The sequence below is a fragment of the Leiobunum rupestre genome, chromosome 2, assembly GCF_980474605.1.
Source record: "Leiobunum rupestre chromosome 2, qqLeiRupe1.1.hap1, whole genome shotgun sequence".
Lineage (NCBI taxonomy): Eukaryota > Metazoa > Arthropoda > Arachnida > Opiliones > Sclerosomatidae > Leiobunum > Leiobunum rupestre.
Window position 1 is genome coordinate 47,621,874 of NC_143385.1, and position 24,429 is coordinate 47,646,302.

At 36.7% G+C, this 24,429-nt stretch overlaps 2 protein-coding genes across 4 annotated transcripts in view; both read left to right on the top strand.

The window, feature by feature from the left end:
• Positions 1-909: 909 nt before the first annotated feature.
• Positions 910-10,559, top strand: LOC149957683 (DEP domain-containing protein 7-like). Its single transcript, XM_090165706.1, has 7 exons — positions 910-1,026; positions 1,100-1,299; positions 1,532-1,689; positions 2,733-3,229; positions 8,209-8,759; positions 10,028-10,187; positions 10,282-10,559. Exons 1-7 carry the CDS (start codon positions 924-926, stop codon positions 10,473-10,475), a joined length of 1,863 nt encoding a protein of 620 aa, XP_090021832.1. The 5' UTR covers positions 910-923; the 3' UTR covers positions 10,476-10,559.
• An 11,978-nt stretch (positions 10,560-22,537) lies between these two features.
• The window catches only part of LOC149957684 (ciliary microtubule associated protein 1A-like), a 38,957-nt gene continuing 37,065 nt past the window's right edge, over positions 22,538-24,429 (top strand). For 2 of the 3 annotated variants that reach the window (XM_090165708.1, XM_090165709.1), the window contains exon 1: positions 22,539-22,652. In XM_090165708.1, the coding sequence (XP_090021834.1) occupies positions 22,641-22,652 (12 nt within the window). In that variant the 5' untranslated portion in view covers positions 22,539-22,640. Of the gene's footprint in view, positions 22,653-24,429 lie in introns of all 3 variants that reach the window. The other variant, XM_090165707.1, reaches the window with a different exon arrangement.

Consider the following 24,429-nt stretch of genomic DNA (forward strand, 5'->3'; position numbering starts at 1 on the left):
GATTGTAACGCGTGGGACAATTCAGTCCGCTCGTCCACCTGATTAATCAGGGTGAGATATGTGTAACGGCCACGCCAACGGGGGGATATGTGGGGACAGGGGTGGGGACACCCGTGGCGGAAGTATTCCGACCACCCGTTGGGGGATTGGTGGTCGTCCTCAAACTCTGCCTCCCAGACGCTCTATGATGCATTATAGACAGGAACCGCTGCATAGAACTGCGTTACTGCCAAAATTTTTATTAGATTTGTATTATTTTTCGTGTACGATACTTTTAGATGATTCAATAAAACATCTTCACGGTAATTGCCAAGACGTAATATTTCCGAGAGCAAGCCTCTGTTTATTAAAGTGCTTGTTGAAATAAGCCTTAATACGTCAAAAAAAAGCTAACGGGTTAAAAGGAAACACTTTTTGCATACCGTACAAGTGAAAAGTTTCTATTATTTCAACAAGCACTATATAAACAGTAACTTGCAGGTCCTGGCTTTCGAAAATATTACGTATTGGTAATTTCCTTGACGATGTTTTATTGAACCGTCTATTAGAATCGTATAACGTACAAATCAGTGTTGGAAACAACCAAATCACCCCATTAGCTGGGCAAGCAAGGTTTGTAAACCTTTGTGTAAATGCGAATTTGCTGAATCGCAGCTTTTTTTAAAAACGATAATCAAGACTATCAAGTTGGCCGATTTATATTTTTTTGTTGTTGTTTTAATGTTTTCCGAAGACTACAATAAAAATATTCGTTTAGCAAAAATTTGAGCTTGTTAGAACAACCGAAATCTAAATAGCTCTAAACTACTACACTTTTAAAAATAATATTTTATTTATAAAATAGTGAAATCCCTAAATTCAAGAGATTTTTTCTAACACATTTAGCGGGAAAATTTCACATCCCAGCCTGTCAACCAATCAGAATGCTCAAAACGAAAACCACTGGTCCTCGGTCCTCTTTTTTAATTTTCAAAATGGCGGTCGTTGTCAACGGAGGGAAATTTGAAGTTCTTCCAAATGATTTAGGTAAAAGCACAATTTGACACAATATTGAAACTATATTTTACAATAACAACCCAAACTTATATTTAACGAATAGGTCGGTACAGAGCTACGAGGCTATGGAATGAAATTATAAAATTTTTACATGATAATGTAGAAGTAGGCAAAAAGCGTAATTTAATATGGCAATATGAGGATGTATTTACGGGGGCTAATGCTGTTGATGTTATTGCTATATTTTTGGAAAAGAATAAAAATAATTTTCCTAATGAAGTCACGAGATGCAATGCAGTTAAGGTAAGCTATGGGTATTTTTAAGTGGTTTTAGTACCAAGTACATAATTTATACGCACAGTATATGTAAGTACATATACGCACAGTATATGTACTCCATAGGCTGTTTTGTATAAATATGTTACATTTTCAAAATTATTATGCTAACAGCTATTTGAAAATATGTACCCAAAATAGTCTGTAGATGGTATATACCCAGTACAATAATTTTAAAACAACAATGTTTATTATTTAGGTTTGTCAGACATTAATGGATCAATTTGTATTTGTTCCTGCAACGAAGAGTCAGTCTACAATTAGGTTTGATACTAGTCCAACTGCTTTGTATCGTTTTGTTTCATCCAATCGTCAACTGTATGGAACTATCCCAAAAACACAAAGCAAAGAAAATATGTAAGTAGTGACTGTACTAGCCCTTTTTCTTTTGGTTCCTTGTTGTTTAAATAAATACATTTATTGATAATTTATGGACAGACGTTGGCTTTAGAGGGCTTGCGCATGGGATGGGAATAGGCCCCAGCAACCTTAGTTATGCTACTGTTTTGCATTTAAATAAAATAATGGACCCAGAAAAAAATATTAGTGCTTTATCAAAACTTTAACTTGGGTATTAGCCTAGCTGATTATTATTATTATTATTATTAACAAATGAATTTTAATGACAAAAATTAAACCACAAATTAACTTAACTTTAATTGCTGTGGTTTAGTGATGTTTATGAGCAAAATAAGCTATGTATAATGGGAAATTATGACCATTTGTACTGTAGCGACGCATAATAGACTTTACTACCAAATTTTTGGTTGTACTTTTTTATTATATAGTTTTAATTTTTAGCTATCCTCGGGGTTGACTGGTTTAAACCAAGTGATTTTTTTAATTAACTAAAAATTATTTCAAAATGTTTGTACATTTTCTAAATCATTAACAAGGTTACCACATTTCCAATATTTTCAATACCTTCCTATGAATTCCTTAGGTTTTCTCATGTAGTATATAACCCAAAAACGTTCCTTCGTCGTATACCCTTTTTCACCCTATATTTCACTTTATTTTAGCTACTGATTTTCAATAAGAATCCTTATTGTTGCTTATGGTTTTTCCTATATTTTCCTTTAATTCGCTTAAATATTTCCTATTTTTTCTTCAAATTTTAGAGGCATTTTCCTGGTCCCCCTGCATTTATACAAAATCAAAAATGAAACCCAAACTAAATCTTTGTTCTGATCACTTGAGGCTTGTAATAATACTAATATGAATTTTTAGTTGAGTGGTAATATGTATGCACGGTTAACCAAAGCGAAAAATAGAATAAAAGTAAAATAAAGCAGTGTTTAAGAAAACCCGATTTAAACCTACTGACTAGCTAAATTCACTATAAAATGATTTGAAATATTCAAATAAATACCTTATTTTCTTTATTACTATCTTTTTAGATTCTTATCACCAGTAAAGAAATTTAGTGAGACAAGGGTTATGAAGAACACTCACTTTGCCTCGCGTTCTCCTGCTCCTTATTCAAACCCATTTAGTCCAGTTAAAACCAGAAATAAAGAGAGAAGATCATTGGACCCTGGAGTACTAATCAACGAACCTCGCTCTCCCCAGCTGACCACTAACAAGTTGAACGAGAACAGCAGCAGCTTTTCTAGAACCAGAGGTCTCAGACGCAGACATAGTTTTATTGCTGCTCAGAAAGCCGAAGAAAATTTAAAATCCACAGCAAAAGCGAACAATTTAAAAGTAATGGATAGTGGTTTCGCAAATAGAGGAAACATTCATCGAAGTCTTCGAATGTCACTACATAAGTTGAAGATTAAAAATGTCAAAAGTGATGCGTCCAATATGTATGAAAGCTTAGTTGGCAATGAAGAAACCAAAAAAAGACATAACATTGCATGTGTACCAGTTTATTCACAATTTAATACCTCAGGTAAGCTTTTACTAAGAATATATTTGTGCTAGGTATGCCGAAATCTTCTGTGCTCCGGCGTAGGAACTGGGGGAGGGGCCGGGAGCAATGCCCCTACCAAACAATTCAATCCCAGCTTGCGGCACTGGGTGAAAACTCGGAATTACTCCTGCGTTGAGTTTGCAAGTTCTCTCCTCACTGGTTTAAGGGGTTTTCCCCCCATAAAAACTTTTCGAGGTTAACGGTAATAGTTAGGGTAGGGAGCTTTTTGCTCGCGTGGCATGAAGGGCTTGCCACCACCCTCCTACGCATTGTAACCCGGCCACCTGTTTAAAGACATTATGATTATTAATTTGATGGGGGAGACAACTAGTGTAACCCCCCCCCCTTTATGCTTGCTTAAAAATTAAAATTTATGAAAATAGAGGAAGGAATGGTTTAATAGAGCAAATGTTAAACTACTGTCATTAATTTTAATTTTCTTAAAAAATATTGGTTTAGTATCAAAATAAGCTTTAATACATACTAAAATATCTCCTTTTTTTATTTTTATTATAAAGTGCAAAAAATACTGAATCTAGTCCATTTTTGCGGTTAATTTTTTTTAATCATCACCAGGGGACTGCACAAACTTCTCAAACGTTCCTACACGACTGTCTAATAATACTTCCAGTTTCCAAACATTTTTGTATGTGCACTTATAAAGTCACCAAACATTTTTGAAAAGAAAAAATATTCTAATGAACTAGAAAGCCCTTTTTATAATGCCTTTCTAGCTCCATTAAGTTGGCCCCCCCTCTCTACAATTTTAAAAACTTTCATTTGCGATCGAATGCGACCTCGATGCGACGTTATGCGAAACTAAAAAAAAAGATGCGACATAATTGTTAAGTTGGAATAATTAAAACAAAAGGGGGGGCTAACTTAATGACAGCCCCCCCACTTTCAACTATCAACCCGGAAACACAACCAATAGAATGCGACCTCAATGCGACGTTATGCGACACCCTTACTTTCGAATGCGACATCGTAGTTAACGAGATAATCGCTTTCGTAAGTGGGGGGGGCTAACTTAACGCGAGCCCCCCCTATAACAGTTGAGGCCTCCAAACACCTTTATTCGATTGCGACCTCAATGCGACGTTATGCGACACCCTTACTTTCGAATGCGATAGCTTATTTAACGAGATAATCGCTTTCGTAAGTGGGGGGGGGGGCTAACTTAACGCGAGCCCCCCCTATAACAGTTGAGGCCTCCAAACACCTTTATTCGATTGCGACCTCAATGCGACGTTATGCGACACCCTTACTTTCGAATGCGACATCTTAGTTAACGAGATAATCGCTTTCGTAAGTGGGGGGGCTAACTTAACGCGAGCCCCCCCTATAACAGTTGAGGCCTCCAAACACCTTTATTCGATTGCGACCTCAATGCGACGTTATGCGACACCCTTACTTTCGAATGCGACAGCTTATTTAACGAGATAATCGCTTTCGTAAGTGGGGGGGGGGGCTAACTTAACGCGAGCCCCCCCTATAACAGTTGAGGCCTCCAAACACCTTTATTCGATTGCGACGTTATGCGACACCCTTACTTTCGAATGCGACATCTTAGTTAACGAGATAATCGCTTTCGTAAGTGGGGGGGCTAACTTAACGCGAGCCCCCCCTATAACAGTTGAGGCCTCCAAACACCTTTATTCGATTGCGACCTCAATGCGACGTTATGCGACACCCTTACTTTCGAATGCGACATCTTAGTTAACGAGATAATCGCTTTCGTAAGTGCGGGGGCTAACTTAACGCGAGCCCCCCCTATAACAGTTGAGGCCTCCAAACACCTTTATTCGATTGCGACCTCAATGCGACGTTATGCGACACCCTTACTTTCGAATGCGACATCTTAGTTAACGAGATAATCACTATCGTAAGTGGGCAGGGCTAACTTAACGCAAATGAATGGGCCGCCATGTTAAATGAATGCAAATGAATGCGACCTCATTTTAAATGAATGCAAATGAATGCGACCTCATTTTAAATGAATGCAAATGAATGCGACCTCATGTTAAATGAATGCAAATGAATGCGACCTCATTTTAAATGAATGCAAATGAATGCGACCTCATTTTAAATGAATGCAAATGAATGCGACGCCATTTTAAATGAATGCAAATGAATGCGACGCCATTTTAAATGAATGCAAATGAATGCGACGCCATTTTAAATGAATGCAAATGAATGCGACGCCATTTTAAATGAATGCAAATGAATGCGACGCCATTTTAAATGAATGCAAATGAATGCGACGCCATTTTAAATGAATGCAAATGAATGCGACGTCAATGCGAAGCAATGCGACACCATAATTATCGAAATAATCACCGCTATTCGAATGCGCTTTGGTCCGCGTTGACGACTTCATTTTTTTATAGAACTTATTTTTTATATTTCGGGGGGGGGGGGCTGCCATTAAATTAGCCCCCTTTTTTCATTTGTCTATTATCTCATAACCTAATTTGTCGCATTCGTTAAAAATAGTGTCGCATTAATTCGCATTGACGTCTCTTTATATTAAGGTTAATTAAAATTATGAATTAATATGGGGGGTTACTGTTAAGTTAGCCACCCCCCCCCACTTTCTCTATTAATTTTCTCATAAACTATTTTTCGCAATCAAAATTATATCTGTCGCATTTCTTCGCATTGCCATGTAGTGGCTATGATATTCTGTTCTGGTTGAATAACGAAATTATGGGGGCTGACGTTAATTTAGCCCCCTTTTAATTTTAATTATATCTCGATAATGGTTAAGTCACATCTCTTTCACTTGCTGTCGCATTGTGGGTGCATAAAATTGATAGAGATATTTTCTGGGAAATCAAAAAAGGGGGGCCAACTTAATCGACCTGTGTTTCCGTATTTATATTTGATGATTCTCGATCTGGTTCAATCGATTATCTCGTTAACACGGCTGTCGCATTCGAATAGCGGTGATTATTTCGATAATTATGGTGTCGCATTGCTTCGCATTGACGTCGCATTCATTTGCATTCATTTAAAATGGCGTCGCATTCATTTGCATTCATTTAAAATGGCGTCGCATTCATTTGCATTCATTTAAAATGAGGTCGCATTCATTTGCATTCATTTAACATGAGGTCGCATTCATTTGCATTCATTTAAAATGAGGTCGCATTCATTTGCGTTAAGTTAGCCCTGCCCACTTACGATAGTGATTATCTCGTTAACTAAGATGTCGCATTCGAAAGTAAGGATGTCGCATTCGAAAGTAAGGGTGTCGCATAACGTCGCATTGAGGTCGCAATCGAATAAAGGTGTTTGGAGGCCTCAACTGTTATAGGGGGGGCTCACGTTAAGTTAGCCCCCCCACTTACGAAAGCGATTATCTCGTTAACTAAGATGTCGCATTCGAAAGTAAGGGTGTCGCATAACGTCGCATTGAGGTCGCAATCGAATAAAGGTGTTTGGAGGCCTCAACTGTTATAGGGGGGGCTCACGTTAAGTTAGCCCCTCACTTACGAAAGCGATTATCTCGTTAACTAAGATGTCGCATTCGAAAGTAAGGGTGTCGCATAACGTCGCATTGAGGTCGCAATCGAATAAAGGTGTTTGGAGGCCTCAACTGTTATAGGGGGGGCTCGCGTTAAGTTAGCCCCCCCACTTACGAAAGCGATTATCTCGTTAACTAAGATGTCGCATTCGAAAGTAAGGGTGTCGCATAACGTCGCATTGAGGTCGCAATCGAATAAAGGTGTTTGGAGGCCTCAACTGTTATAGGGGGGGCTCGCGTTAAGTTAGCCCCCCACTTACGAAAGCGATTATCTCGTTAAATAAGCTGTCGCATTCGAAAGTAAGGGTGTCGCATAACGTCGCATTGAGGTCGCAATCGAATAAAGGTGTTTGGAGGCCTCAACTGTTATAGGGGGGGCTCGCGTTAAGTTAGCCCCCCCACTTACGAAAGCGATTATCTCGTTAACTAAGATGTCGCATTCGAAAGTAAGGGTGTCGCATAACGTCGCATTGAGGTCGCATTCTATTGGTTGTGTTTCCGGGTTGATAGTTGAAAGTGGGGGGGCTGTCATTAAGTTAGCCCCCCCTTTTGTTTTAATTATTCCAACTTAACAATTATGTCGCATCTTTTTTTTTTAGTTTCGCATAACGTCGCATCGAGGTCGCATTCGATCGCAAATGAAAGTTTTTAAAATTGTAGAGAGGGGGGGCCAACTTAATGGAGCCTACCTTTCTTTGTTGAGTTCATTGAAAGTTTTTGCCACTTAGTATCCACTAAATGTAATAAACATAATATGCCTTCAATGTTTTATCTCCAAAAGTGAAACGCTGTTTGTTGCGATAGTTAATTTAATAATAAACTTATCTTTTTATATAGGTTTAATTGGTAAAAAAATGTTGTAAACTTAAAGTACTTGATGGAAAAATTTGTTATGTACCCCCGAACTAAACATTTTACATAGGTTACTCAGGCCTATGTAACATACAGCTTCAAGTTTCATTTGGGGTATAACTAGGCAAACATTTCATTTGTTTCTCTAGTATTTGTTTATTTGGTATAGGGCAAATAGATTAAGGTTAATGTCAGAGTTCAGTTCAATCTAAATATGTAAAAATATAATTTTGTTGCATTAGTCAATTCAATTGGAAGTAGCAGATTACGATTTAGACCAATCGTAGGTTTTTCTTAGTATCAATATACAAAATATACTACTATCAAAGATGACATTGCTTGGGTTCAGTTGCGAGTCCAAGTAGGACTGTAGGAGCTGGACAAGAGTGTCAGTGTCGAAAAGGGTTGGATAAGAAACTTAGCATTAAAACAATAGGAAGTGCCATACTTATGGTTATTTTGTTACATATGGTAGTATGGAATTCAAAATTCGTAGAAAAGTATTGAAGTCCCTTTAATTATAAATATTTTAAGGCTACCGGAAAACACTGTTGGATTTTTATCAACTTATTTATAGGTATTCCAACTGAAACGGTAAATGAAATGGCCATGAGCTTTATGTTAACACTTACGGATATATCATTCCTTGAGAACATTCTTTGTGTTTTATCTACGGACTTGCCAGAAGTTAAACCATCAACCACAAATGATAATCCTGCATTAAATCCCACTCCAGAGAATGTGATTTCCAACTATCCGAATGGTTTTCACCGCAACCCAACTTTAGATTTGATGAAAATTCCATGGATATCTGCGGCAGTTACCTGTATTGGTTACATTCCTGATGGTCTCGAATCACTGTGGTCGGCTCAAGCTTGTAAACTGAAATGCTACCGAGCAGTAGCGACTTATCACTTGAGTTTTTTGACACCTATTCTACCCGAGAATTACTTACCAGTATATTTTTCAATAATTGAATGCCTGAAGAATGGAAAAGTTAATACTGCACTAAAAATATTAACTTTAGTGATAATTCTACTTCCTCCTAAGAGAAAACAGCAGCTTGAAAAACTAATTTCATTTTTGAAAATTGTTGCTGACGATTTCTTTGTCAATGTCGACAAAAGAGTAAGTTGCCATTTATACTATACCCCTATTAATTTTTATTACATTAATTTAGAATTAGTAAAATGGCGCATAGCAAAATTTGCTAGTTGCGTTAAAGGGGTTTTTCCTTGAGTTATTTGTTTTCCCCTTTCCAGTAAAACTTGTTGAGGTGAACGGTAATAGTGAGTGTAGGGGTGAAGAGAAGCACATTGTGAAAAACTAAATGAAAAGAGACTTAAAACGGTTTTAAAATTCACAATTTATTTATTTAAAAATCCAACGTTTCGGAGGAACTCTTCCCCCTTCTTCAGGGATTTTGACTTGTAAAAATCCCTGAAGAAGGAGGAAGAGTTCCTCCGAAACGTTGGATTTTTAAATAAATAAATTGTGAATTTTAAAACCGTTTTTAGTCTCTTTTCAGTGAGTGTAGGGAACTGTTGGCTCCTGTGGCATGAAGGGCTTGCCACCACCCTCCTACGCATCGTAACCCGGCCACCTTATTTTAAGTTATAAAAATCACTGGATGACTTAGGCATTATTTGGTGCCTTGGGTATCAACCTAGCTGATTATATTCTAAAAAAAAGGGAACAGCAATTAAAATCTATTTTTCCAAAGTTAGATTAATTTTTTTTTAAAGGCGCAAGCCATTTGAACATAATAACAGGGTCTTTTAAAAATGAGTTATTGAATATAGTCTTTCTTAATGAAGTCATAAGGCTCTCAAGGCCCAATTAGTTTGAATTGGGAATAAGGGCCACGTATTCAGCATTAGACAGGCGCAAGAGGAATCAAAATTAGGATATACGCTACCTGGTTAGAGAAAAAGAGCATCTCCTCGCAATCCCCCTCACCCCTACCAACTATACTACCACTTACCATCTACGAAGCAGTTTCTGGTAGCATGCATTGAGAGATTTACGCATAAATTTCAGATTTTCACCACCAGGTGGATTCATGTAGCCAGTTTGGCCAGTCATTAGACTGGTGTTAAAATCCCATTTGTTTAATTAAATTAAATTTCTAATTAAAAATTAAATAAGTTAGTTTGCTCTGAATTGACATTGCTAGATTGAAGTATATTATGTGATTTAAATCAAAGATTTTTAAGAAAATTACTTGATTTAAATCAATTTGTGGGTAATGCAATACCTTGTATTTTGATAATTTATAGACTCCAACATTTGGTACAGTAGAATACTGATTTTTTTAACCCTGTTGGCACATGGACCTGTTACTGTTGAAGGAAAGATTTTAAAAATTATTTGACTATCTTCTTAATAAATTTCAGTTAGGCAACAGAGAATGCGTTCTACGTGATTTTACAAGTCCCATTTTATGTCACTTGCTACTTGGAAGTAAGGAACGTGGTCTTTTAGTGGATTTTCTTATCAACAGATCTGCTTCTATTTTTAACTCTGTTCAAATCGCTCTTAGTCAAAACACTACAGGTAAAATATTTGTTATTTTATACAATAATTAGTTAGTTGTACTCTTAACACTATACTAAATTGGTATTAATTTGCAATATATTTAACTTTTCAGAACAATTGCTTTCATTGTGGGATACTAGGTTTTGTTTCGCCAAGAACCTAAATGAAACAAATCAAAGGTTGTTAACAGCTAGGCATCTTGTTGCCTTAGCAATGAGCATACAAAATAACACGGAAATCAATGCCAAAGAAAAGAAACAATGGTTGAAGAAATTTTTGAAAACATACCCAGATCTTTGCTCGTAAAAAAAAGCTTCAAGTTTTGGATAAATACTGCAATGAAGCATTTAATATTAAAAAAAAAAAACAATGATAAACACCGTATTCGTTGACCAACACTAGAGATACTTGTTTGTGAGTATAAGTATATTTTGCAGCACAACAATCTACTTGAATTTTTAAAAAAACCGTAGCTTATAAAAGGCAAGTTTTGAGAAAATCAAATTTACAGTTTTTAAATCTTTACATCAAGGTTCAAATTTAACTGATTACTGATCATACTAATATTGTCTTGAGAGTTTTAAAATCTTTCGTCAAATTTAAATTTCACTGATTATCAACCGTAATTTTTCATAATTTTTGGTCTCATATTTATTCAGAAAGGTTTATATTTTTTTACACATTTTTTACAATGGTTTCCTATCTTGGTCTGGAACCTGCATAATTAACTTATGTGAACTTCTAACAAGCAAATAATTTTTAATACTATTTATACCATTATACTTGCACAATTCTCAGTATTAGCTTTAATTGTGGTATAATTGTGCACAAAGTACTTAAGTATTTTTTTTAAAATTGTTTAAATTGCACGAGGCGAAGTTATGATACCTCCAGTGTACAAGTGATAAGAAGGAAATATTAACTAGAGGTTTTATGGGGTACCACATATATAAATCAACCAGCACAAGACAATGGTTATTCTACTTTTTAGGAGGTTAGATGATGATACTATACACTTAATAGAATCGCCTCTCCAACCAAAAGTCTTTTCCATCTATGATAGTTCTATTAATGAAGTTAATTTACTGATTTAACTTAAAAAAGTGTCAATTGATAGTAAAATAAATAAGGGTGGATTTTTTTGGATGTTGACCAGAAACATAACTATGGTAGATGAAAATAATTTGTTTAATTTTGTTATGGAACACTTGGCACTGTTTAACAAAACCTGATGTTACAAAATTGAATATGTATGGAATAAGTGCCTGATAAAATACTTAACTATAAATTCAGTGATAAGTTTGACCCCATTAGTATATTTTATAATTAAAACTCAATTTATTAAATTGATCAGTTATTTTGCATTAATTTAAAGTTTTTAAACCAAAATTTTTATAAATTTTTATTTGTTTGCTCTGAATTGGCATTTCTAGAGAACCAACTTTTTAACATTTTAATAAATACTTTGAAGTATAATAGGGGATTTAAATGAAATATTTTTATAAAAGATAACTTGATTTAAGTGTCATTTTAAATTACATATTTCCGTATTTATGGTGTATAATCGAATTTCACATGAAATGATTTTAAGAATTACTCCTTCAAAATTGCAAATTTGTAAAAAAATCATTTAGAAATAAATGTGTATTTTATGTTTTATGTCAAAACCTTAATTTTTGAAATACATTAGTAAAAAATTCAACACTAATAGGGACTTGGCAGCATGACGTCACGCCATACCTTTGGCCATGGCCGCCATTCTGGTATACTTTTTCTCCCCAGGATAAAAACTATTGAAAAAAAAAACTGACGGAGCACTGCCAAGTCCCTACTTTTGTAAACTGATTTTCAGTGGCGTAGCTAGCATAGGTGACACCCGTGGCGAATGTCATGGTGTGCTGCTTACTAGTCTCTAAGTTTGTGCAAAGATAATTTAAACTCGTACCCTAGATTCGAAATCACTCTCTCGCGCGTTGCCGATAGCGTTTACCCACTTCCCGCCGGAACTCAGAAAAAATTCGCTCCGTGGTCAGCCTTGGAAATAAGGTTTTATTTTAAACTGGTCCTTATGACCAGTGACCCCCTAGCATATTAATTATTAAACTGGTCCTTATGACCAGTGACCCCCTAGCTTAGGAATTATTAAACTGCTCTTATATAAAATGTTCTAATGTCATTTATAAGCCTAAAAAAACCTATACTACATGTTTAGAAGTTAGATTATGTTGGTAACATGAACTTTACACGTATTCAAAATAGTTAACTTTATTTTATGAGTACCACAAGAATAGTTCAATATAGTACTATCTCACCTAAGACTACTACCATAGCCTAGAAGACCCTCGTAATTTACCGTATTATCTCTCTTTCTCTAGGCCCCGTAACTCCAGAGTCTCCGGTCCGTTACCACGTAGCCAGGTAGCCTACCGTACTCGGGGGAAAGCGAGACTAGAGGATTGAGGGTTTGAGGCCAGAGGGGGGTTTGACAGTTCGACTCGTTCGAGAGATGCGAGCGAAGGGACTCTACATAAAACCTCGACGTGCGCCCGCGGCGCTAGTAAGCGGAGTCGCTGTACATATAAATCCAGTGAATATTGAAATCAAAATTGTTATAATCCTTAAATTAATAGGTCGTCTCCTATTATTTGGAATTATTAAACTGGTCACCTTCGGTTTTTTTTGTTATTATTTCGAATTAATAAACTGGACACGGTGACCAGTGACCCCCCAAATGTTTAATAAATAAACTGGTCTGAGCAATTAATTAACTGGTCTTTGACCACCTGACCACCGTTATTTCCAAGGCTGTCCGTGGTTTGCGCCTTACCGCAACCACGGCCAACTTCGATCACGCGCTGCCACGCTATACAGCGCGGTAGCGCGTGATCGAAGTTGGCCGTGCCGCAACCGATGGAGCCCGATTTTTCTGAGGTCACGTGCCGGAAAAGGGTAAACGCTTCGTAACAAAACCGTCAATGGGAAAGCTCTCAGTATTCGAATCTAGGGTATGAGTTTAAATTATCTTTGGTTTGTGTAAGTTTTTATTTTTTTCACGGTCGGGTGAAGAACCCCCCCCCCCTAGCTACGCCACTGCTGAGTTTAAATATAGAGTAGTATCACCTCGTAGCTTTGACCATGGCCTCCATTTTAGGCGCGTTTTTTTCTCTATAGGAAAAAGCATGGGTGACGTTGCGTGATGTACCACTGTCACTACTCCATAAGGCTAAAGGTCCACAACGTTTGAACTTCAGAAATGGGGCTGCAAAAATTCACATTCATCATTCATTGGACTATCACGGGGTAGGGAAGAAGATAAGCTATTTGAAATTTTGGAAGAATTTTTCAAATAATTCTGTAATCCTTTAACAGCATGCTACTTCTGAGTATTCAACTGTAGTTGAGTCGTTAATGAATCGTGTAAACAGTGCATCCCACTTGGACAATCTCATTTCTCTCTCTCTGGCAGTTCTAATAAATCCCTTTTTAAGAATTTTTTTTCTCCCAATTAAATAATTTATTTTAAATTAAACTAGATTTCTAATTTTTAGGCCTTATATAAAGCAAAACGTGTGTCTTTTTTTTAATCTGTGATACACATTGGCATAATGGCGCGCTCAGAGAGCAAGTGCTAGTGCGCCTCCGCCTGGGATTCCAAAATCCCGTAAATTATATTCGTCGGGTGACTCGGGTCCAATAAAGGTCGAGGTGCGGTATTTGAAGTACTAGAACAAAATATTTCTGGAGAAATTTATGAAAATTCCCATAATCCTTTAAATACTTAATTTGTGAAAAATCGCTATTTTCCCTTTTCCCCTCTCTTCCAAAATGTAATCCCTTAGAGTTTTGACGCGCCCCTGATTGACTCAAGTGATTACGTAAAACCATAAGTCTACAATATTGTTCATTAAGTTTGTCCCTTTAGGGAATATTTTACTGAGAGCTAGTAACGTAGTGACGTCATCGCAAGAAGAAAATCAACCCCTAGCGAGGCGCTGTCAAAGGCAGAGTTGCCAGTTGGGCCATTTTCACGCCCAATTGGGCTCCTTTTTAAAGCACTACGCGGGCGAAAATGGTTTGGGCGGGAGGCGGATTTTTGGGCTTGTTTTCATGGTTTCAACCGTTTCCACGAAATAGCGGCAGCGCAGGGGTCCAGGGGGTAATTATATCAAAGACTGCATTAACGAGTCACACGTAGCCTTTGGCTCAAAGGCTACGTGTGACTCGTTAATGCAATCTGTCTTGTGAATGGCTCTCAATAAAACTTTGGCATGTGAAGAATAGGAAGAGTCACACTTATGTAACACTATTATACACTTATGGTAAAACGCAGAAAGGCACCGCCCATTTAACCCCAGATGGTAGAAATGGTAATAGTTCGATATTCATGGTTAAACAATGGACCTATTTTTTTCGGGTTCCGGTAAGAAGTGGGTAAAAGCTATTGACTACCCGCGAGGTAGTTATTTCGAATCTAGGGTACCAGGTTTCTATACATAGTTTGCATCCCTACGTCATCAATGACGCAGTTCCAAGTATAGATATAAGAACCAAGAATAAATATTTAATTTGAGCAAGAATGAACGGTTCTTTGCCGCCATTTTGAAGGTGTAGATTTCTTAGTAAAACGGGAGGGTTAACAGTTTCAATCGTCTGTTTGCGGATTTTAATTATTTTCAAATGATTAAGGATTTATTTTCACGTTAAAAATGGTTATCTGCCTGGTTAAAAATTGTTCGAGTAGTTCAATTACCAAGGGAGAGCGAAAATTGTTTATTTTATTCGATAGTGAAGGTAATTGTAAAAAGGATGACCGCAAAGGCCTAACTTTGATAAGCTTTGTTAACTTCTTTTCGTAGATATTTCTGTCGTAATTTGATATTTTATTTAAATAACCCGGCCTTAGAATCTTATCTGGCTTTGTTTAGGGCCCATTTAAAATTTTAAAGCATAACTCTAATACGTTTTGTAGCTTTGACGAGATTACCAACAAAATGGCTACCTATTTAGTAGCTACGCGCGAAATGTTTTGAATTTTTGATCGCCCTCCCAGTTTCCTTGGAGACCATAGGCAAACTATGAATTATCTTTGGTAAAATTTAAATTCAGAATAGGTGCAGATTTCCTTTGTACAGTCGCACTCTCGACGCAATATTAATCGGGGCCACCTCAGTGGCTCACCGCTATAACTTGAGTCGAAGAATCGATTTTGCTTCGTCAGCACAAATGCCGTTGGTAATCATGTTTTATACATTAATTATAAATCCTTTAAACCATAATCTATCACAAGATCCCCATAATTAAAAGGTCTAGGAGCATATACGAAGGGTCCAACTTTTGCAAATTTTGTGTAAGGGGTTTTTAATCTCATAAGTGATTTCAGAAATCAGAAACTGATTTTAAGATTTTAGAACATGGTTTTCATGTATGTTTCTTTTTTAGGCTGTTTTTGAGAATTTTGAATTGATTTTCGCCCAGATTTCAGGATTTTCAAGTTGATTTCAAGAATACTATAATCATTTTGCTCCGTTGAGTGGCAGCTAGGAGCAACAAACACAGCACCCCACACAAGGAGAATGCAACCCGTCAAAAGTCGTACATTTTCTTGTGTACAGTTTTCATTGGTTAGACGCTTTAGCTTCTGCTGCCGTCGGTAGCGGAAAATTAGGAAATTGTTTCTTCCCTGACCGTAAAATATTCAGCGAAAAGGCTCCTTCAATGAAATTTGTACGCAACACTGTGTTAGCGTGTTTAAAGTCTAGCTGCGTTCTCCTTGTGTTTGTTGCAGCTGTTGCTCCTAGGTGGAAGCAAGTGCGTATTCAGGTTGTTATAGAATATGACACCGCAATTATCCGCGACCGAAACGTGTCTAGGTGGCGTAACGACGCTAGCTTCTTCGAGGTAGCGCCTATGATAGCGTCTCAAATTATAAGAACGGGTTTTTTGTTTAAATAAACTTATCAAAAGATAAACAAACTATGCCAAAACTAATGTCAGTATCGTTAGTCAAAGGGCGTGGTTTTTCTTCCGGGGAATTACGAGGCGAACAGTCTCTGTTAACCTGAATACGTTCTTGGTGTTACAAAGCTTTACCTCCTAGTGGCTATGTATGTGGGAGTATGAGCTTCCATATTTGTGGTGAGTCGAAGAATTTTACATTTCTGTAACCAGGTTTAACAAAAACTATGGTTGATTGGCGTTAGTTACGTTAAAAATAAGTCGTACCGCATGTTAAAATGTAGCTTAAAGGGAATATAACCTCGACTGGTATTTCTGTCGCCTTCCGAGGGTTCCAATATTGTCCGCTGCCTCCCATGGATTTTCACACATGCGGCGCTGATAATCGCTGATTGTGAAGGGAATAAAGGAAATTGATGGGGTCTTCCATAAAGAACGCGTTGGAGGTTCTATTCCCTTTAAGCAGTGGCATAGCCAGAAATTCGTCAAGGGGGGTGCGAAGTATCCGAATGTTAAGAGGGGGTGGAAATTTAGTATAGTCAAAGGTAGGTCCAAGGGGGGTCTGGACCCGGAAACTCCCCCTTGTCTGCGCCACTGAGTTTAAAGCAAGTGTCGGCTCGATGTCAAGTAACTCTTTTTTCAACAGATGTCGCTATCGTCGACATCAAAACAAGATGCTTAAGCCACATTTTGACCGAAAATGCGATAGTTATAGCTACCCGTAGCTATCCCTCACGTTGATTGGATCATTTGTAAATTGGTCAATAACATACATTACAGCAATTTTAAACAATATGTTTACATGGGATATATAATTTAGGTGAAAGTCCTCAAAATAGTGTAAAAGTTGTTTAAATATAATGCTCTCTAGCGACTTTATCATTTGGCTATTTTTTATATTTTTTGTATTTAACTTCCTTGGCCATTAATAGATGGCACCACGGTCTCCACTAATGTCGCTTTTTTCCAAAGAATCGGATAGATTCATTGCCATCTCTAATAACAGGGGCCTTTCCATAATACAGGTGGCAACGATAGAGCCGACAGTTGCTTTAAGCATCTGGTTTTGATTTCGACGCTAGTGACATCTGTTGAAAAAAGAGCTACTTCACGTCGAGCCGACACTTGCTCTTTCGTGAAAAAATTGGGCAAGAATTACCGATGTTCTAGGGAATCAACTTCAAACAAGTATTTCTTTATAAGAAAATTCTAATGTGATCTTTATTCAACCTTTTTTTAAAATTTAGATATTGAGCATAGGTGGAATGATTGGGGTAAAAGCAGTGGCGTAGCGAATGTACGCAGGGCCCGCGGCGCAGGGAGGGGGCTGCTCACCATAAAAAAATGGAAAGTTATGGAACAGGATTTTGGCCTACCCTGTGTCCTTTAAATTTCCGAACAATGGGTTTCGAAGAAATATGTTAGATAGTCATGCTGTAAATTAGCCTTTTCAGTTTACATAGATGCAGGTGCCGAGTTTTCTTTGGCTAAGCAGCCGATAAATCCATCAGTTTATGAGCTTCTGGCGTTGGTAACTAACAAGGAGAGTACCCGAGGTGTTTATTGCCGATTTTGTTCAAAGTCGGGCGTAATGTAGACCTATATGTGGTATGAAATTTAAACTGAAAGGCACATTTTTTGTTGTAGTCGACAAAATAATGAATATAACAGAAACGTCGTCTAACTGGGCCTAGTTTCGTTAAAAACCCGTTGTTAGAAAACAATTTTTCGATAGGAGACGTGCTAGTATTTCCTACAACTAAGAGACTACACCGTAACACTAGTCTTTTATTTAAAACAAAGATGGCGCTACTATCTAGTCGAGGTCCACTTAGCGTAACCAAGAAACCAAAGCCTGGATTTTGTTTTTGATATTTCCCACTATAACCGCGATGGGCGCTACCGACCACGCACGGACTTAAGTCGTTAACATGACATTTTAACTGCTATGACGCATGCTTATACTATAAGATTTTCTTTTATTTCATTCGGAAGGTGATGTTTAAATTTCCCTCTTAGTAAAATTAATTATAATGCACTTCAGTAATGTTTTTTTTTAAAACCAACCGTCAAAATTCCCCTTTAACAATTGATAATTGCGCTAATTATCATAAAGTTGTAAATATCTCTTTATTGAAAACACTTCCCCCGATAATTTCTAATGGCTTTTGCAATATGAATAAATTGTTAGAAAACAATTATACCCTTCGAACCAACCATTATTTCTAGGCTTGTTTTTCAATGTCTTTATTCGAAAATTAGAGATAGTTTGAACCTTAGAAAATAGCGTAGGCCGTGATATGGCTGAGCTGTTTCCCGTTGAAAGCCATTCGCGAGTGGAACAACGCCCTCTCTCGGTGAATCCGCGAACTACACCCTTCCGAGTGCTGGATATGAGCCGTAGGCGTCGCTTAATACGTGGGCCAACGAAGCGCCGGTTTTTTCAAGAAAAAACATTGTGCTTGATTAGTTATCCGCCTACGCGTCCGCTGCAAGGACACCTTGTTCTTGCTCTCGTAATAGCTACGGGGGCTACCCGTCAAACTTGTCCTCGTTTTAGATTTTCATATCGTTTAGGTTTTGGAAACTTACAAATTGAACGCTGCGCCGGTAAGACATTTTCTATACTGTGTACAACGTGGACATAGAAATCGGAATATACTTTTTGTGCACTCTTTGAAAATATTTCTGCCAGCTAATGACGAACTTGTTTCTGGATTCTCGATTTTTTTTGTTTCTGAACGACCGGTAACTTATGCAACTTGGAGGAAAAATAGGCTAGAGCTGTCAAAAATGGCTCTTACACTTACTCTCGAACTTTTGTAATTGTGAGTCACCGCGCTTTTTCTCTTCGGTTGTTATTTATCCGATTGCGGAACAGAAATTACATTTAGTTCAATCTGGTTATTTTTTCTAATATTGGTAGTTTCCATTTGGAGATTTATTGTCGCATTTAAAATTAATTTAATTTATTTATTTGGAAATTTAATATTTTTATTATGTCACGTTCTTTTGAAATTAGAAGCTCTACAGGAGACATACATCCCGAGGTGTTTCTCCCCGATTTTGTTCAAACTCGGGGGTTAAGTAGACCTTCATGTACCTTGAAAGCTCCTAAAGGGAAAAGTTTCAATGGCTATTCGTTTTGCCATGGCAACCAAAAATGTTTTTCACAACTCAAGCTTAAATTTTCTCTACGTAAAATAGCATGGGAAAATCACGGTTTGTAAACCCTTACGACTTTACAGAAATTATATCGATTTTACCCAATACTTTGCCAAGATTTTAATTTTTTAATTTTTTGAAAATGGCAATTCGCGATTTTCCCATGCTACTTTATGATAAAGTTGAAATTTGAGTTGTAAAAAAACATTTTTGGTTGCCATGGCAAAACTAATGGCCTTTGAAAAAAATCGGGAAGTAACCAATCGGGATGTCTCCTTGTTAGTTACTATTATTTTAAAATAACGCTATTGCTTTAGCAGTTCCACTGTACCTTTTCTCTATACAACTTCGGTCAGCCTGGTTGCAATATTGAACATTAGCTACACGCGAATTTCTACAATATTTTCATGATTTGCTGTGTATTAGAGAACTGCATGGAAATGGTTTTTTCGCTCTTGGGCATGGGAATTTCGGGAATGGAAGGGAATGATAAAATTTTTGTCAAATGGTTTGGAAATGGTTAGTAGAACAAATATTGTTAAAATAAATGGGATGGGAATGGTAAAGTTTCAATGCAGCTCTGGTCTGTTGGTCTATTAATCTGGAAAGGCCGATAATATACGAGGCTTAGGAACATTTCAATTGAAAGCAGTATTTACGATTGCTAAAACGCACGTTGCTAGGAGCAACAAACACAAGGAGAACGCAGCTAGCTTTTAAACACGCTAACGCAGTGTTGTGTACAAATTTCATTGGACGAGCCTTTACGATGAACGTTTTACGGGCGAGGGGGAAGACAATTTCCGAATTTTCCCCTTCCGACGGCAGCAGGCACTAAAGCGTCTAACTAATGAAAACTGTACACAAGAAAATAAATGACTTTCGAAGGGTTGCGTTCTCCTTGTGTGGGGGGCTGTGTTAGATGCTCCCAGCTGCCATAATTATTAGTGTTTTCCATTTGATTGCTCAAGATTCGCTCCGAATCTGTCTCTGACGTCATAGAAATGGAACATTCCATGAACATATTCCCGCGCGTTGTAGTTTTTCGTCTGCTAGTAATTTGAATTTTCGCGTCATGGTCTGCTATTTTGCCAAAAAATCTAAAAGGAACACGCAAAAATTTGCACCGATCTCGATATCGATCCGTTGATCTGTGGAAATCGGCAGATCGGTTAACACCCGAAGCTTGATCGGAGCAGGTCCGAGCACGCAAATGGAACATAAAATGTTGATCAGAGCGATCTAGAGCGCTCAAGACAGGGCCGCCTTATCCATAAGGCAGACTAGGCAAAGTGCCTAGGGCCTACGAAAATTTTAGGAGACATTAGCGCCTACGATTCCATATAATAGGGCCTACGAAGGTCCGAAAAGACGGTATATGAGAGATTTTTGCCTTAAGCCTACGGAAAGGTTAAAACGGCCCTGGCTCGAGAGCAGCCAAATGGAAAACGCTATTTATCTCGACAAGAATGTAATGAAGTTACTAAGAATATTAATAGCATTAACCCCTAGTACCATCCTCACAGCTTTTGTGGAGAAAGTTCGTCTGCATTTAAGGGGCATTCAAAGTCATACCATATAGCAAACTTGAATGGGAAAGCAGACGAATTTAAGCTACAAAGGCTTGATCTCGATTTGTTGAGCAGTAAAGTAAAAAGATTTCGACTACGTCGTATAAACGCGAAAAGAAAACCGTGGAGAATGATCACTTGACTCCCGACGTCGTCGTGCAATCTTCTAGGGCGCTCTGCTAAACCTCTCTAATATCAGGGTAAACGAAGTATTAATTTTTTCCCTCTTCAGAAAAAAGAACCATTACTAAAATAATAAGTCAATGGCCAGAATTTGGTTCTTGCGTATTCAAATAAGTCAGAGCAAGCGCCCCCTATTCTAGTATTCTAGTGGCGTCGATATAAAACCCGAATGATGGAGAACAGAAAATGTTAAAATAAGTACTACATTCGTAGGCGGAAATTCCCCTTTTTACCCAATTATGGTAATTGAGAACTTGGAAAACATCGCGTAACGTCCGTCTCGCATCCTGTCGTTTGAGCTTTTGAGAATATCTTTTTATATAAATGTACGATTTATGCTAATAAATTTCTTGATGACTGGCTTCCATTCTTTCGCAATGTTATGACGCGTCTTCATTTTTATTTGTTAATAAAAGCTAAAAGTAAATAATAATAATTCGGTTAATATTTTACCTTAAATTTTTTTAAATTACTCTAAAATTTAAAATTAGTTCAAAAGATGAACATTTAAACTCTTAAGTTTAAGTATTAATATAAGTCAAAAGAGCTACCTGGTTAAAATGGAACGCTTGTTGCTGCCGTATTTAGGTGAAAAATTTCCATTCTTTTAACAAGCACTATATAAACAGTGACTTGCAGGTCCTGGCTCTCGGAAATATTAATTATTTGGCAATTTCCTGGGAGGATGATTTATTGATAGGCCAAGAAGTAACATTTCTGAGAGCCAGGACCTGCAAGCCACTGTTTATATAGTGCTTTTTGAAATAATGGAATGATTATTATTATTATTTTATTATTATTATTATTTTATTATTATTATATTATTATTATTTTATTATTATTATTTATTATTATTATTATTATTATTATTATTATTATTATTATTATTATTATTATTATTATTATTATTATTATTATTATTATTATTATTATTATTTCTGTCAATCTAAATTAAACTTTTATATACAACTTAACTTCCTACCAACGAATGATTGATTAAATTGTAACTATATTCAGTACGGAATATAAAAGTAAGTAAGACATCCCTTTATGGCAAATGTAACACAAAAACCTTTGAGGAAAACACGCGAATTATGCGTCAAAAACAAGTTTTATTTGCCGCAAAACAAACGACGGCCACCTACCAGTAATATCAAACCCTAAAAACAAGACGTAACGCATTATCCGCTCCTATCAAGTAACTAGCGCGATTGTACGAAATAACCTTGCGAATTTAAATCCCTAGCGCGTCTTGAAGTATCACCCACAACGAAGAACTTTCCAGCAACCGGTGGGCTTTTAAATATTATCGACCCCTCTACGTCACGACTCGTCACGCGACCCCTTTTAGATAGCCATCTCTACGCGATTTGTCTTATATCTAGCCCCCGCGTTGGCCTTTTTGTTTAAATACTCAACGTCACGTAAACGGTTCCGCCAATCAGAGCGAGCCAACGATCTCGGCTGCTTAGCAGACGCCGCTGCCCTTTAATTTCTCTGGGACTTTTGGCACGAGCCCGCTTCATTCGAGATCCAGACGCGTCGTGAGAAGCACTTTTATTTTATTTGCGCTTAACTTAACGACACAAGCGAAGATATGGTGATCAAGGTATGTGTTGTTTATTTAAATGCTTGGTTGAGTTTTTGGCTAATTATGAATTTAGTCATTTGCGTAGATTGTTCTTATGTAGTCTGTTTGATTAGCATAGTTATCGGATTTTGAGAACGCTATTACATTTTGATTAAATCAAATTCTAAGTAATTTGCTCCAAAATAAAAAAAATTAATTTTACGATATTTGTCGTACATCGCGAGTGCAGTAATATCTATCTTTCAAAGATTATTATCGTCGTGAGTTTTGATGTTCCAAGATTGTTAGTACGAACATCTAAAACGTTGTCGAGTTAAATTAACTGTACTAGGCTAATTACGTGTGGCGTTCGAATTATTTTAAACAAATTACCATCATAATGATATGACTTTTTATAATTCAAAATTGTTCTAATTACAATTGATAACATAGTTAAAACTAGTTAACCTTATTAAATAGTTATTATTAGCAGAAAAAAACTAGTATTTTCAATTCATTTGCCAAAAGATTAGATTTTTTAACTAAAATAATTTCCATTAACTGAACAATCAATTTAATTGGCTTCGCCAAGTCCACTCTCTTTTATTCATACATGAATTTTAGATTAATTTATTTTGATCTCGTGAAATCGATACCTGGCCGTGAATTTAACTGATTCTTCGGTACAGGTTTTGATTGAATATACAGAACCAGTCATATTTATTTTGGACTATCGCGTTGCATAATATTATAACGTCCTAGATCCGTAATAAGCTAACAATCCATTACTTAAAGGTTTTTTTCCCGCAAATCATCGTAGAGTTCCATATCTTTATTGAAATGTACCTCTAGAATAGGCTTATATATTTATTTCTTGAACGTGGAAGCACGTGAGAGTTTGGACGCCAACCAAAACTGAAAATCAATTCCTAATATTAATATTCTAACCGGTTTCGCTTTGTTTATAACTTTCGAGTTAGAATATTCCTTTCGCAAAAGATACAATTGTACTGGTCCACTTATGTCGAGGCTTACCGTGTCCGTCGGGGTAAAGTAATTAAAATTAAATTAATTAAGTTTAAAGCCATTTTAATCTAATACGAAATTTATTTACCGGGTGCTGAGTTACCCCTTGAACAAGTGCTTCCCAGTAACACGTGTGTGTATTGTAAGTTTTTGAGGGTATACATTATGTTAGTACGAAGGTGATTAAAAAATTATTTAAGTCAAGTATGTATTTATGAAAATTTACTTGTTTAGATGGTTATTGTTGCTTGGAAAATTGACAGGGAAGTAATTATACATACTAATTATTTTTTTTTAAATTATCTATAAATATTCTAAGTAAAAATAGGCATTAAATAATTTAAATGATTAAAAATTAAATTAAAATATATTTTAGATCCAGCCACGCGAACCAACAGCTCCCTACACTCACTATAGAGTGTTGTCGTCTGAGACGATTTTGAAAACTGGTAACGTCACAGCTTTGTGTTAATAGTGGCCGCAGTGACGTCGCAGGGTTTCAGACGACAACACTCTACCGTTAACCTAAACAATTTAAACCCTTAGTATTTTACTCCCCACAAAACGTTAAATATATGAAGATATTTCTTTAAAACACCCTGTATGGTATAACTTATTGTATAGTTTCAGCGACAACTTGTTTATTATTTTGCATATTGTAGTGAAATATAGTTGATGACAATGATATGTTGCTATGGTAATAATATGGCACAGGAATAAAGGGTAAATTGTCTTCTAGCGTGATTACGGACATTTGCGGGGAAAATTTATGTTTCCGTCAAAAATAGGG